Source organism: Phaenicophaeus curvirostris, chromosome 9 (assembly GCF_032191515.1).
Source record: "Phaenicophaeus curvirostris isolate KB17595 chromosome 9, BPBGC_Pcur_1.0, whole genome shotgun sequence".
Taxonomy (NCBI): Eukaryota; Metazoa; Chordata; class Aves; order Cuculiformes; family Cuculidae; genus Phaenicophaeus; species Phaenicophaeus curvirostris.
In genome coordinates, this window is record NC_091400.1 from 22,295,396 (window position 1) to 22,309,158 (window position 13,763).

A 13,763-nucleotide genomic window follows, 5' to 3' on the forward strand; every position below is an offset into this window, starting at 1 on the left:
TCCCCACAGCCCATCTCCCTAATGGATACACTGCAGCTCCCCTGATATTAAAATATTTCCATGAAGTTTTAGCTCCAGGTCTCACACAACTACACAAAAATCTCTTGTTTTCACCTTCAGAAGTCTGGTACACACTTAAAGAGCATTAATTCTAAACTACGTAACTTAAATGTAAGCCAAAATACAAACAGATAAAAAATATAATTAAATTCTGAAAAATCTACTGGTTTTTTAAGAACCCTTTATATCAAAGTAATATTTTTATAAGATCTCCACTGAATTAAACCAATATCTTAATTTACAACCACCTTTTAAAGAAAGATGACCTAATACTTTGATTTAATATGATATTCTCCTAAATTATTAGAGACGAGCCCAAATAAGCCAAAGTAAGTCGATGTAAAAGCAAACATCAAGGAACCAACACCAATTTAATTACAGAGGTGAAGAACTCGCTACCTGCACACATATTAATCACCAGAACACTGCCATGGTCTTAAGATACGCTATTTGTTCTGAGATAAAGTGAACCATCATTTCCACCAGCTCTCGTAACACATTCTAATTTACCCACAACCATTAGACCCCTCAATTTTAAACAGTCATAGGCATTGTGTTTTTTCTGTCAGAGTTACACAACAGCCTACATTTCCATATCATTTAAAATCCAGAAAGTATTTTCAAAACAACAGAAACTGCCATCTTACATTCACTGCTGAAAACACTCCATTCCCAAGACCAAAACTATTTACCTCAAAAAAGAAACAAATTAATCTGAGAAACACCATTATAAAATCAGCTCACATTTAAAATTATTCTTCTACTTCTTGTTTATAAACATTTTGTACTGAGCTGAGAAAACAAAAATCCATGCAACATAGTCTTTAGAAGCCTGCTTATGTTGCCAGAAACTTTTCTAGAGCTTTTACCTTTAATGAAATCTATCATTACCTTTCTCTCTCCTTTTTTAATAAATTTTCAGAAAATAAAAGTACCAGTCCTAAAGATCACTTCATGTATTTGCCAAAATACTCAGAAGATGAAAAAAAAAAAAAGTAACTTTGGAACAGGCATACCAAAAATAATCAATAGTTCTCTCACAGCCCAACACCTCTGACATTTTAATGCAAAAAGATCTTATCCGAAGTCACAGCCTTCCATCACTTTTGCAATCCTGCAGGTTTACCATCCCTCCCAGCCCAGGACCTACAACACCAGGGCACAAACAGAAAACCCATAAACACAAGCTGAATGCCCAAGTCAGACTATACAGCATAATAAAAGAAAGAGACCTCTCAAAGAGTGGTTATAAGGAGCTATACATACATTGTACGCTAATTAAAAAAAAAAAAAAAAAATTCCAAAAAGAGAGAAAGATAAGGTCAGAAACTTACCAAAAAGCTTATCTGGGATAATGCCTAACCTCACCTTTACAAGGAGTGAGATGTAATCAGAGAACAAAAGAGCTCATCAGCATTTAGACCCTCAAGCCTAACCCAGCCCAGCTGTAGCAGCTGAAGCCCATTAACAGGCAGAGTAGCTCAGGTGTGCTCCCAGAGCTCATCTTCCTAGGTAGTTTCACCTGAAGGGAATCCACTTCACCACACTGGAAAAGCTAGAGTTTACTTTCAGAAGTGCACTCCTCAGCCAGCTAAAATGTTGAATAAACCTATATTCACCAAAGGACATAATGAAGTTAATATTTAGCATGCTAATAACACATGAATCAACCTCACTTCTAAAACTTTCAGTATTCAGCTTTTACCTACATGATGCTTTCTGCTCAGTAAAAAATGCCTAAAAACACTTATGACAGTTGAGGACCTGAAGCTGCTACCCCCTGACAGCTACAGCCTGCACAGAATCATAGAATTATTTAGGTTGGAAAAGACCTCTCAGATCAAAGAGTCCAACCCTCCTGAGCACAGCTCAGGAAATTCACAGCGAGTCTTCTCTCAGGCTTTAAAGTTTACACTTAAAAAAATCCAAAAGAAGCACTTAATTTGCTGTGATGGATTAAATTTATTTTTTAAAAGGGGTTAGTTGATACAGCATAGCTTCAAGAGGCATTAGGTCAGATGAGGTATGGTTCATATCACCTTTATTCCATACCAAGTCACGATGTAAATGTAAACACTGCACAATGTAGCTCAGACACCTTCACAGAAATCATCGTGCAACGAGGCATGCTCTAAACCAAATTGGTATTCCCCTGCCATCTCCAGAGCACGCAGGTGCAGCACAGTTAAGAGCTGAACGACAGCCTGGAGCTCTATCCACTACCATCCCATCCTCTCACCCTCCAACACACCCACCCACACCCCTTGAATCAATTCCCTCTGTAACGTGACCTACCTCTTACCAAGACTCAGCAGTACCCTGGCTGCTCATTAGTGAAGGGCTTTAACAATTAGTAACTCAGCAGGTTTACTCTCTTACTGCATTCACTGCAAGTCTGGAATATTTTCAGTAGTGCCTTTGAGCTGTTGCAGGCAGAAACGTTAGCTATTTCTAAACTGAATATTTTATTTCTTTGTGTATAAAAAGCAAGCAGACAAGCCTATGAAATTCTGGTGTTTAAAAAAGAAGGAAACATTCCACCCTAGAGGTTGAACTATTTTCCACCTCTACGAATTATGAATATACATTCTCTCATTCAATAACTCCTCAAAAGCAAAGAACAGCCTCTAAATACAACTTCTGCAATCAATTGTAAAGATACCCTTTACTTTTGTACACAGCTGCCATAACAGCAAGGTTAAGATCTATCCACTTAAAGCATCAGCATCTCTCACTTTAAAGAACACAGACGCAAAGACAAATAATCGCAGACAGCCAATAAAGGCAAAACTTTACATACAGCTTTATTAAAGCAACTGTAGCCACAGAAATGATTATGTGCTCTGATTACCCCTCTAACTGCAATACAGAAGCATGGAAAATTTTTTTTTTTAACATTTCCAAGAGCAATTGGATCGAAATACATTTTTTGGGTTTTATTAGGAGGTGTGTTTCAGCCTCTTAGGTAAAAGAAAATTAAAATTAGAGTATAAAATATTAAAGCAAAAGACAATGCTGTTTTAGAGAGCTCTGAAACATAAAGAAAAAAAGAGCTCCGTTGCGTAGAAACACTGAAGCACCTTCTCCTATGTTTGTAAATACATGGAAAAGAAGTGAGGGGATTTGGTAAACCGTATTCCAGTCCAGAAAATGATGTGTAAGATCAACATTAAAGAAAAAGGAAAGCTATCTGGATTTTAGCTCTTACGTTCATTGATGAATACCTAAATAAGGAGACACATTCTCAAGAACAACTATACCTCTTTCTGAAGCCACCTGCAACTATCACTGACTCTGAAATCAAACTCTTCATTCAGATCTTAAATATAAATTCTGGTGTGTCTAAACAGCTTGTTTTGTGCAAGTGTTAAGACTTAAGTTCCACATATTAACCTAAACAACTGCTGCCTGTATTTTCTTTAAAAATTATGCATAACTTAGTAATGAACATAATGCCCTCAAATGGAAATCAGAAAATAACCATTAATTCTGCTCCTGGAATCACATCTCATCATTCAGCTGGCAACTCGAAGATACCAAGGTTTCCCTATAGTACATATCATTTGAAGTTCACCTTAAAATTTTATCACTTAAACCATATGGACAGAGTCAAAGCTCCACACTTTGCACTACATTTTCCACTTCTAGTAAACTAAAACTTCAATATATCCCAGGGACCTACCCCAGCAAAGCAAATAAAATTATTTTTGCAAATATCAAAACTGTGAAGTTCTTAGTGCTGTTTTCTTTTAGGAACAACAGACATTTAACATGAATTCTGCTCTTCTGACTCATGAAAAGACAAGACCATAATTTACACATAAAGCTAAGCCACAGGAAAACCAGCATTGAGTCAGGTAAAATTTTATTTGGCCTTAAACCAAAACCCAGACCCTCTTGCAATCAAAGACACAGTTCCTTAAGCAAATAATCCACGTCTCTCTAAAAAAAGCCCAGCATAACAAATGGTAACTATAACCTTGCCCTGCAGACAGCAGGAAAAAAAACATTACCGTAAAGGTCGCAAGGCAACAAGTATGCATTCTTGCTGAGAGCCTTCAGTGGTATGAAAATAACATGACCAGAGAAACAGCAGTTTGATGTTTCTGATGCTGAAGAAATCAGAAGCCTTCGGATGTAAATGTATTGGGAATAGAAGAAAACTAAGACAAAAAGCTGGTAAAAACAGACTGCATTTTTTTCATAGATTCATAGAACAGTTTGGGTTGGAAGGGACCTTAAAGCTCACACAGTTCCAAACTGCACCTCCCACTAGATCAGGATGCTCAAAGCCCCATCCAACCTGGCCCTGAACACCTCCTGGGATGGTACAGCCACCACTTCTCTGGGCAACATAGTGCAGTGTCTCACCATCCTCACAGGCAAACATTTCTTCCTAAAGGCTCACCTAAATCTCCCCTCTTTCAGCTTAAAACCATTCCCCCTCACCCCATCTCTGCACTGTCTGATAAAGAGCCCCTCCCCAGCTTTCCTGTAAGCTCCTAACTAGACTGGTCTTGTGACTAAGGAAAAGGAAAAAGGAGGAGTTTAATCCTTCAGCTTCTAGAACTTCCAAGAGTTTATCAGCTTCCTCATGAAACAACTGTGATAACAACTGTGATAGCTCCTAACTAGACTGGTCCTGTGACTAAGGAAAAGGAAAAACGAGAAGTTTAATCCTTCAGCTTCTAAAACTTCCAAGAGTTTATCAGCTTCCTCATGAAACAACTGTGATAACCCAGAAAATGTAAAAACATCACACAACATCTGCCTATTGACCAGCCAACTCACTCTCGAGAAAGTGATGCCAAATCACTTGTAGCCAAAGGATTCTCTGTGTCTCAAAACACCTGAAGTGTTCTGCACCAACTGTGACCACGATAGGTCAAAGAAGCTAGTAACTTGCTTCAGTTTCTGTCCGGCAGAACACCTGTGCACAATCACAACTAAAATGAATTTTACAGGGTTCATACTAGAAAAAATTACAAGATGCTTAAAAAATAATCATAACTGACATGTTTCACTTTATTTTTGTAACATTAAGGTCCCAATTGGCTAACAGCTTTTTTAAAAGACATGTCTATAATAATGTCTATAATAATGAGTCTAACAGCATAAGTGTTGGACTCATTCATAACAGTCACTCATGACAGCAAATTTTATTTGCTAAATTAAAAAATCCTTTTTAGCTTAACAAATAATAGATAAACCACTGCATAAAAATGTAAAAGAGATAATGAAAAATGAGTGAAATATAACAAGAAAGAAAATGCCAAATATTTAGTCAGCATATGCTTGGACTAAAGGGAACAAAACTCTATTGCAAATTTATTTCTGGGTGTATAAAAAGCAATAAAAATGCAACACAGAGGACCTGTATCTAACAGTTATGGTGACAAGCCACTCGAATAGCCCAGTTGTGCTACACTACAATTTTTTATGATGGTACAGTATCTCTCAACACTCTTCTGGTGAGAAATCTGTCTTTTTTTCTCATGTATATTAGCAGTTCTGATATTTAAAGTAGGCAGTGAACCTAAGGACACGCAAAGGGATTGCCAGGACTCAAGGCTGTAGCAGCAAACACGTCTCCATACTGTGATCCACGGAGTGAGGGACCTTCGCCACTCCCACTAAGGCTCTAAAAAAAGAGCTAATATTCGCCATAGCACATCAGCTTGCAGGAGAGATGTCATGATACGATATCATCAGTAGTTCAAGCACCTAGATTTCAATTTCCAAGGGGCCCGTGGCAGAAGGTGCAAGTCTGAAATGGAATGAAAACATACCGTGTGTGGTTTTTAAATATTATGTTTCTAATGTTGAAATCCCAGATATAATGGCTGGGAACCAAGTAAACACACCTTGCTTCAATAAAAGAAAAAAGCTTTTAAAAGCTTACAATGTTAACATTAAGAATCGTTTGGAAAAAAAATATCTGATTCATCTAGAACACTATGATCATCTAGGCCTGGGTCCAAAACCATTGCAGTTATGAGGATGGCCTCCCTCTATTTCAACAGGCTTTGGGGAATGCTCACCGTTTCTGTAGCTCTCAAAAAGACAGACGCAATATATCTTCTCAAAGCAAATGGAACTCAACACATTTCAGTGACAGCACATTCATTTAAACATAGCCATGCATACTATATATGGGAATAAAGTGCTTCTCTCAGAGATGCAAACCCAATGTACTCTCAGGCTATAAATACCATCACGAATCAAAACGGGCCCTTCCTGACCAATAAATCTCTGACGAGCCTGGAAGATAGGTATCTTGTGTTCTTATTTACTCCTCCAGCTGTATCATTGGCAAAGGCCCTAAACAACTTCTGCTGGATGTCTACCTTCTCTTGTCACCCAAGATGACCCATGTGCGATAGAGTACTCACACTTACAGACCTGGAATTTGCGTATATAGCCCTGCGTAAAGTTGGTATAAATGCCAGCTTAGTCTTCACCTAATAGCATCTTGCACTCAACTTCGCAGGGCAGGTTGAAAGGTCAGGCACTTCAACTATGTAGTAGCATATGAACTACTTGCAGAAACACAGCATTTTAGGATAGCTTTTTTAAGTGTAGTCCCTTTTTTTTTGTCACTGAAATTATATGTGGGGGAGAAAAATATTTTTTAACCATTAACACCCACACATAACATTTCAGCAATCTTTCTCTTAGAAGAAGCCCACGAGTTGTATTCACTACGTCCTTCTCAGACTTCTGGCAATTTGGTGATTTTCATACATGTAAAAATACATAATCTTATACAATGTGACTAGATATTTTTAACAGAACTAAAAGGATATCCCATCCTCTAATTTCCTCTAGATTTTATGTTTACATCTCACTAGGGTCTCTGCAACTCCTGTCCTACAATCTCACCCTACAGAATGCCTCATTGCTGCTGAATTACAGCTGGATCTTGCTGAAAGGTTATTACCATTGTCAATCTGAGTTGGAGTCCACAGAATAGCAGAGCCAGTCTCTGTAGGACCACTGACCATGCCTCTGTATTTTCCCTGCTGACTAGAGATTACTGCTTGTTTTCAAGTTTTGTCCCAGGAAGGACACTCAGTGACTAAGATTCACAATCCACTTTCTTGCAGTAGTACAGGACAGACATGGAACATCATTGCTTTTTTAATTATAATCATTAGATCCTGTCCCTACAGAGATTATACTTAGGACTACTGCACTCTAAATGTTCCATGTTTCTGTCTCTGGGGCTGCAAGCTGCCCTCATTCTGCATTCAGAAATCTCACCGCATCAAAACTGCGCACATTGATCATTGTTATTTAAAAGCTTTTCATTCCCTATTACAGGCATTTCCTCTACTGAGCTAATCTGGAAAAAAACTGTGAAATCTAATGATTTCCAACCAGCATTTACAGATCTGCAAACGTGTGAGAGTTGCAAATTCCTTCTAAGCACAGATTTTCTCCTTGAATGTTGCAAAGCCTTGAAAATAAGTATGATATTGCAGAAAAATAACATTTTGGTCGAGACTCTTTTAAGCTTAAATCCTTATCCATACATTTGCTTTTTGCATAACCCATTTTAGCATGTGTTTATAAGATGTGAAATCCATTATGAGCTGGCCAGAGAGCCACAAGTGGTGTCTTTTTCACAGAGCAGAAGACAGCAGCACACCCCCTCCATGTCGGTGCCTTTCCCACTTGTAGAAATGCCATTTGCAAAGAGCTGTGAGTATCTTTTCTTTCAGTCCTTACACTTCTCACCATGTCCATCTCTCCACTGGCAACCTGTCCTGGGGGACGCTCACAGCATAATTACGTGCAGGCCACCCAATAGCCATGAGACAGGAATGATTCAGTGCCTTGAGCCAGGCTGCACATGTGACTAACGAGCAAAACAGGTTACAGTCCACCACTAATCCCTTGAGCCTTCCAGTTGTTCGGCCATGTCTGCTCAGTATATTGTCAAGGGAGTCAAGGTGAGGTTTCCACCCACAGATTTCAATGAAGGGATCTCCCACGTTGTGTGTCCACACATGCCTTCCAATTTATTCTCATCCTTTTCTCAACATATATTGCCTTGTTTTGAGTTTGTTTCTGTAATTTTATTTGGAGAGGAGGTTTATGCAGGTATTGTTAGAAAACCAACAAACCTAACTGTACAAGAGCCATTATGAACCATAGTGTGTTTTGGGTTGGAAGGGGCATTTGCAGGACATCTAGTTCAATCACCCTGCAGAAGCAGGGACATCTTCCACCAGATGAGGTTGCTCAGAGCCTCATCCAACCTAACCTTGAATGCTTCCAGGGATGAGGCCTCCACTACCTCCTCGGGAAACGTGGGCGTTTCACCACACACATAGTAAAAAATTTCTTCCTTATATCTAGTCTAAATCTACCATCCCTTCATTTAAAACCATTTCATAGAAACACATCTTCTTTAAGGGAAAAACAATTTTTTTTCCACTTACAAATTTTCCCAGGCCTTAGAGGTCCGGGTGGAAATTCTCGAACCTCTCAAGGAAGACTTCTGCAAATATTGTACTTGCAGTAAAATTTTGATTTTTCTGTTCAGAACAAATGGGCATGTTGACGGGTTTGTACTGACCAAATCTACCTCTGTATACTTTATTAAGCTTCCAAAATATGTAGACTAATATTAAAGACTACTATGGCTTGTCATTTGAGGCTACCAGCTTCCCTCTATAATCACAATGTAATCTCATTCTATGTAGAATCATAGCATCACTAAGGTTGGAAAAGACCTCTAAGATCATCAAGTCCAATCATCAAAACAATACCAATGTGCCCACTAATATGTATATAGAGGGTTGTAGAGCTGAAACCACTCCAACAGGAGCATAGCAATAAAGACAGACTCTACCTGCAAGAACCTTGAAGGCATAAAGTACCCATATGGGGCACCACTCTTTGTGGAACCAAGCAGCAGAGTGAATCACACTGTTCACAAGGCTACAAATTTCACTTCATTCTGCACTGGCCGGCCTCAGGAGCCAGCTGTGCCCCAAACCTGTGCTCTCTCTTTTTACAACTGCTCCTTCTTTTTTCAGAGTTTGTTCTAAGCCAAAAATCATAGTATCAGATGCTGTCAGTAGAAAATGCTGTTTACAAGCAGAGAAAATGCCATAACAGATCCATATAATCAAAAGAACTACAGATTGTACAATGCACATTTAACCACTAAGCACACTGTGCCCTTCACCGTCTGTATTTGTTTTATTTTTCTGTTATTTTCAGAAACAAGACATCATGGTGTCAGAGTCCAGCCCAGAGAGAAAGCAAAGAGAACACAAGTTCTTTAACAAGAGCTAAGCACTCCTTAAAATGTAGATGTAGACACTGAGGAGAAAAATGGCATGTGTTGAGTCTGTATAAGATGATTGCACCTAATGTTGGAAGAATTAGTCATATATTATATTAAATAAAGGAATACAAGAGCTTCAGTTGTAATGACTCTGCCATTACTTGAAACACTGACAACACAGGTCAAGATTTACATTTTCTTTTTGGCAGATTTCAAATGTCATATAACAAAGCATAAAAATCCTAAAACTTCATCAATCACTTTTACTAAATAATTAATATTCACGTTCTATCTGTATACAATGACATCAATTGGATATGGAATTCTAAGGGGCAATGTTAATCATTCCGCTACCAGAAGTCTTCATATTCTTGACTTCAAGTATCTTGACTTTATTACCTCCAAGAAAAAAAATCTGTAGTGAAATTTCATACCACAAGGGGTTAAACAGTTTATCACATTTTTAAATTCCAACCCTAAATTAAATGAGTTGGGGGAGCTAGAGGGAACAGGGGACAAACTCACATTCTAAATCCTTCTATGCAGCCATTAGAACGTGTTTTATCGCAAAATCAAGTGGACACTGACAAATCTGAGGAACACATTGCTGTGTTTAGACTATAGCAGGAAAAAAATGAGACAGTTCCTTGTAATAACATACATGAATATGGATGTTCGCACAGTAATTCTGTAAATTATTCACCTCTATATTTGAATTCTTCAATAAGAGTAGCACAGAAAGCAGACATGAGAAGGATTTCTTAGCTCATTTAGCTAGGACCAGTCTTTCTGTAGATGATGAGACGATGTTGGATCACCCAACTCTGCTGCAACATGCAGAGCAGCAGAAGAGGCAGCATGGGGAAGGAAAGGTCCTAACATGCAGAAAACTTCTTCACTCCCGCAGTAGGAGGAGCCACTTCTTGTAAAACTCCTTTTGCCAGCAGGTCCAATATAGTCAACGTAGCACATATACACATTCTCATCTTTCACCCACAGCCTCGGTAGCCTTTCCCAAGTTACCACGCAGCACAAAGCATGTGTTGGATAACAGCAAAGTTTAAGACATTCTGTAGTTGCTACACTTGGCCTTTATACCCTAAGTACTAGAGAAGTGTTTTGCAACAGTAGTTACTCCTTACATACACAAAATTCCCTCTGATTTCCCATTTTAGCATGTAAGGAATGCAGGGTCAGCCCTTGAAAGTTCTTCTTCACCTGTGAAAACCCTTACAAGTGGGACAAAGACAATCTAAAAAGAGGTGCGTACCTCCCCCTACCTTCATCCTCTTGCCCCAGGGAATGACATTCACGGACACAGCTACTTCAGGTCTCAAACATAACTCAAATCTTGCAACCTGACACAGCCACAGTATGTCCAACTGTTAAGACTGGAAGTGCTGGAACATCTCAATGACACCTGTTATTTAGTGAGCCAATACCTTTAGTCTAAGGGGTTTTAAAGGCAATTTGGAGATGCTTTTCCCTACTTATCAAGAAACCAATGATCTGCTTTATCTATGCCTCAACAGACTATCAGACCAACAATATCCACCAAGACATCACAGGTAATAAGTCTTTGCACAAGTCTCTAACTTTTCATTCTCACAAGAAAAGAAGCATGAGGTGATAACCTGTAGGATTTTCTTTTTCAACAAGAACGCTGGTGAACTTTGTAGATTTCTGTCATCATGTGGAGAGGAAAACACTAAATACACACAGAAGAAACTGAAGGGAAATCTTAACTACCCACCCTTTCTAGAAAAGGGTCTTTTCCTGTTACAGGACATGGTGTTTCACGTGACACACTTATCATCACAAATTCATTTGAGCTTTGTCATCATACCTGGCTAACAGCTCATTAAGAAAGCTCAGGTTCAATTTTGAACAAAATAAAAAACGCCTACAGAGAAGTAACTGTGCCTGGTAGGTTTAAAGGTTGACTTAAAAGCCTTTATATATTCCTTATCTCTAGCAATCACTTCTTCCCTGGACACGCCAACTGCTCCACTTCCAATTGGAATGGAGAGGTTCATCTCACCAATCTACCTCACTAAACCCAAACAAACAAATAAGTACCATAACTTCTCCCACTCCAACTTTGTTTCTGGTTTCCCTTAAGTGTGAGATCCTTCATGCAGCCAGGTTATGCCTGTTCCAAGGGTGTTTACAGGGAAGGGGACAAGAGAAGGGGAAGACAGCTCACTGTATGTCAAAGCAAGCCAGCAACTTAGCAACCATACATTAAAAGGTGCGTGTGTTTTTGTGGGTGTCTGTGTGTGAGGAATAACCAAAGCAGATATTATTCCATTTGTAATCCAAAAAATGTGAAAAGGGAAGGGGAGAAACTCCAGCTGCTGATCTATTTTGGGGTCTGTCAAAATCCACTTTCATAAATACAGAGTCTTAACACTTTCTATCCCATTTGTCTTAAGCACAAATGAATGTCTGGACCTGAGCTAGTTCTTGGCTTTGGCTTGGAAGAGACTCTTCAAACCAGGACCCGATCTCGCTTCAGGTACTACACTTTCTTCCAGCTGGTAATACGCAAAAATCAAAGGGGCAGAGAGATTGCCTCAAAGATTTTGCACTTATGTTAAAAGAATATTGATCTAGCAAGTTATTAATGACCACACTAAATACTTTTTGATACCTACATTTCATTTATCAAACAGAAATGTCACCAATTCTCAGGGAGCAGAACCAGCTTTAAAAAAAATTACTGGAGAAGTTTGCCTTTTTAATTTCGCCAAAGTTTCTCATTCCACTAGAGAACTGGGAGTTCAGTTCAGTAAATAAACACTCCCAACCACCATCAGACACGGTCCTGGGGGTGCGCATCAACTCCAGAACCACACTGTCCCACCACTCAGCAGGTGTAATGTTAGTGCCACCAGATGAAAGTGCTGGGGAGGGAGGGAGATAGGGGGGACACGGCTGAAGGGAGAGAAAGAGGATGGTGGGAGGGAGAGAAGGGGGATAGAGGGAGAGTGAGAGGGGGTATAGTGGGAGGGAGAGAGAAGGAACAGTGGGAAGGAGAGAGGGGGATAGTGGGAAGGAGAGAGGGGGGATAGTGGGAGGGAGAGAGGGGGGATAGTGGGGAGACAGGGTGGCAGGGAGAGAAGTGGACAGTGGAAGGAAAAGAAAGGGACGGGGGGGACAGTGTTGGAGGAAGAGAGGGGGACAGGGTTAGAAGGAGAGAGAGGGACAGGGTTAGAGGGAGAGAGGGGGAACAGGTTGGGAGGGAGAGAAGGGGACAGTGTAGAAGAGAGAGAGGCCAGTGGGAGGGAGAGATGGGGGCACAGGGTGGAAGGCAGACAGGGGGACAGGGAGGGTGGGGACAGGGAGGGTGGGCACAACCTCAGGCTAGCACCCAGCACCTCGCTCCTCCAGCCATGCTCCCCCACAGCCCGCTGCCATGCAACAACATCCCGCTGGCCTCTGCTCCAGTGCCACCAGCCTCTCCCCCAGGCTGGGCTCCTGCTCCTACTCCTCCTCCCCACCACCCCGGCCCCAGCAGGGGAGGGGGAGTTACCTTGTTTTTGACCCCGCAGTGGCAGCAGACGGTCCACAGGTACTTGAGGGTCCTCCAGAGCAGGATGATAAAGAGTCCCCCAAAGAAGGTGACCATGGACGAGGCGAGGAAAGCCCACCACATGCGCTGTCCGCGGCTATCGCAGGGCACCTCCACGGTCACCGGGATGATGAGCGCATCCATCTTGGGCACATTGACGGGGGAGGAGGACGAGTCTGTGTTGAGATTGTTGGCGTTGATACTGTTACTCATTCTAACGCCGCTGCCATTTGCCATGGCTAACAGCGAGCCGGGGCCGCCGAGAGCTCCTCCCGCCGCCAGCACCCCCCGAGCGCCCCATCACCAGCCATATTGCAGCCAACGCCGCTCGCACAGCGCGCACAAAACGCTCCAAAATCAATATGAAAACACCCCGAGCCGAAGGGAACCAACGAAACAAGCAAACAAAAAAAAAAAAAAGAAAGAAGAAAAAAAAAAAAAGGAGGGTGGACGCGGGGGGGGAAACAACCAAGCGACCGCACGATCCGCGAGGTGAAGGCGGTGAATTCCGAGCGTCCTCCTTGCACGGCGAGGGGATAACGTCAAAAAATCAAATAAAAAAATGATAATAAAAAGGTCGTCTCCTCCTCAGATCCCCACCCCTTCCTTCTCCCGCATCCACAGCCCCCACCCCGCCCACCCCCAGAACGATCATCCGCCGCGAACTGGTGCCTCGGAGCGGCTCCCCCAGCGCTCAGCCCCGAGGGGAGCGCTCAGCCTCGCAGCGAGCGCAGCCTTCTAGGGGATCTGTCAGCTTTTGCGGGGATCTGTCAGCTTTTGCGGGGATCTCCCAGCTTTTGCAGAGATCTCTCAGCCTTGCAGGGTTCT

At 41.2% G+C, this 13,763-nt stretch overlaps 1 protein-coding gene across 25 annotated transcripts in view; it reads right to left on the bottom strand.

Moving 5' to 3' along the window:
* The window catches only part of KCNMA1 (potassium calcium-activated channel subfamily M alpha 1), a 438,776-nt gene extending 425,253 nt beyond the window's left edge, over positions 1-13,523 (bottom strand). For all 25 annotated transcript variants that reach the window (XM_069863465.1, XM_069863457.1, XM_069863453.1 and 22 more), the window contains exon 1: positions 12,897-13,523. In XM_069863465.1, coding sequence (XP_069719566.1) covers positions 12,897-13,172 — 276 coding nt within the window. In that variant the 5' untranslated portion in view covers positions 13,173-13,523. The remainder of the gene's footprint in view (positions 1-12,896) is intronic.
* Between the last annotated feature and the right edge of the window lie 240 nt (positions 13,524-13,763).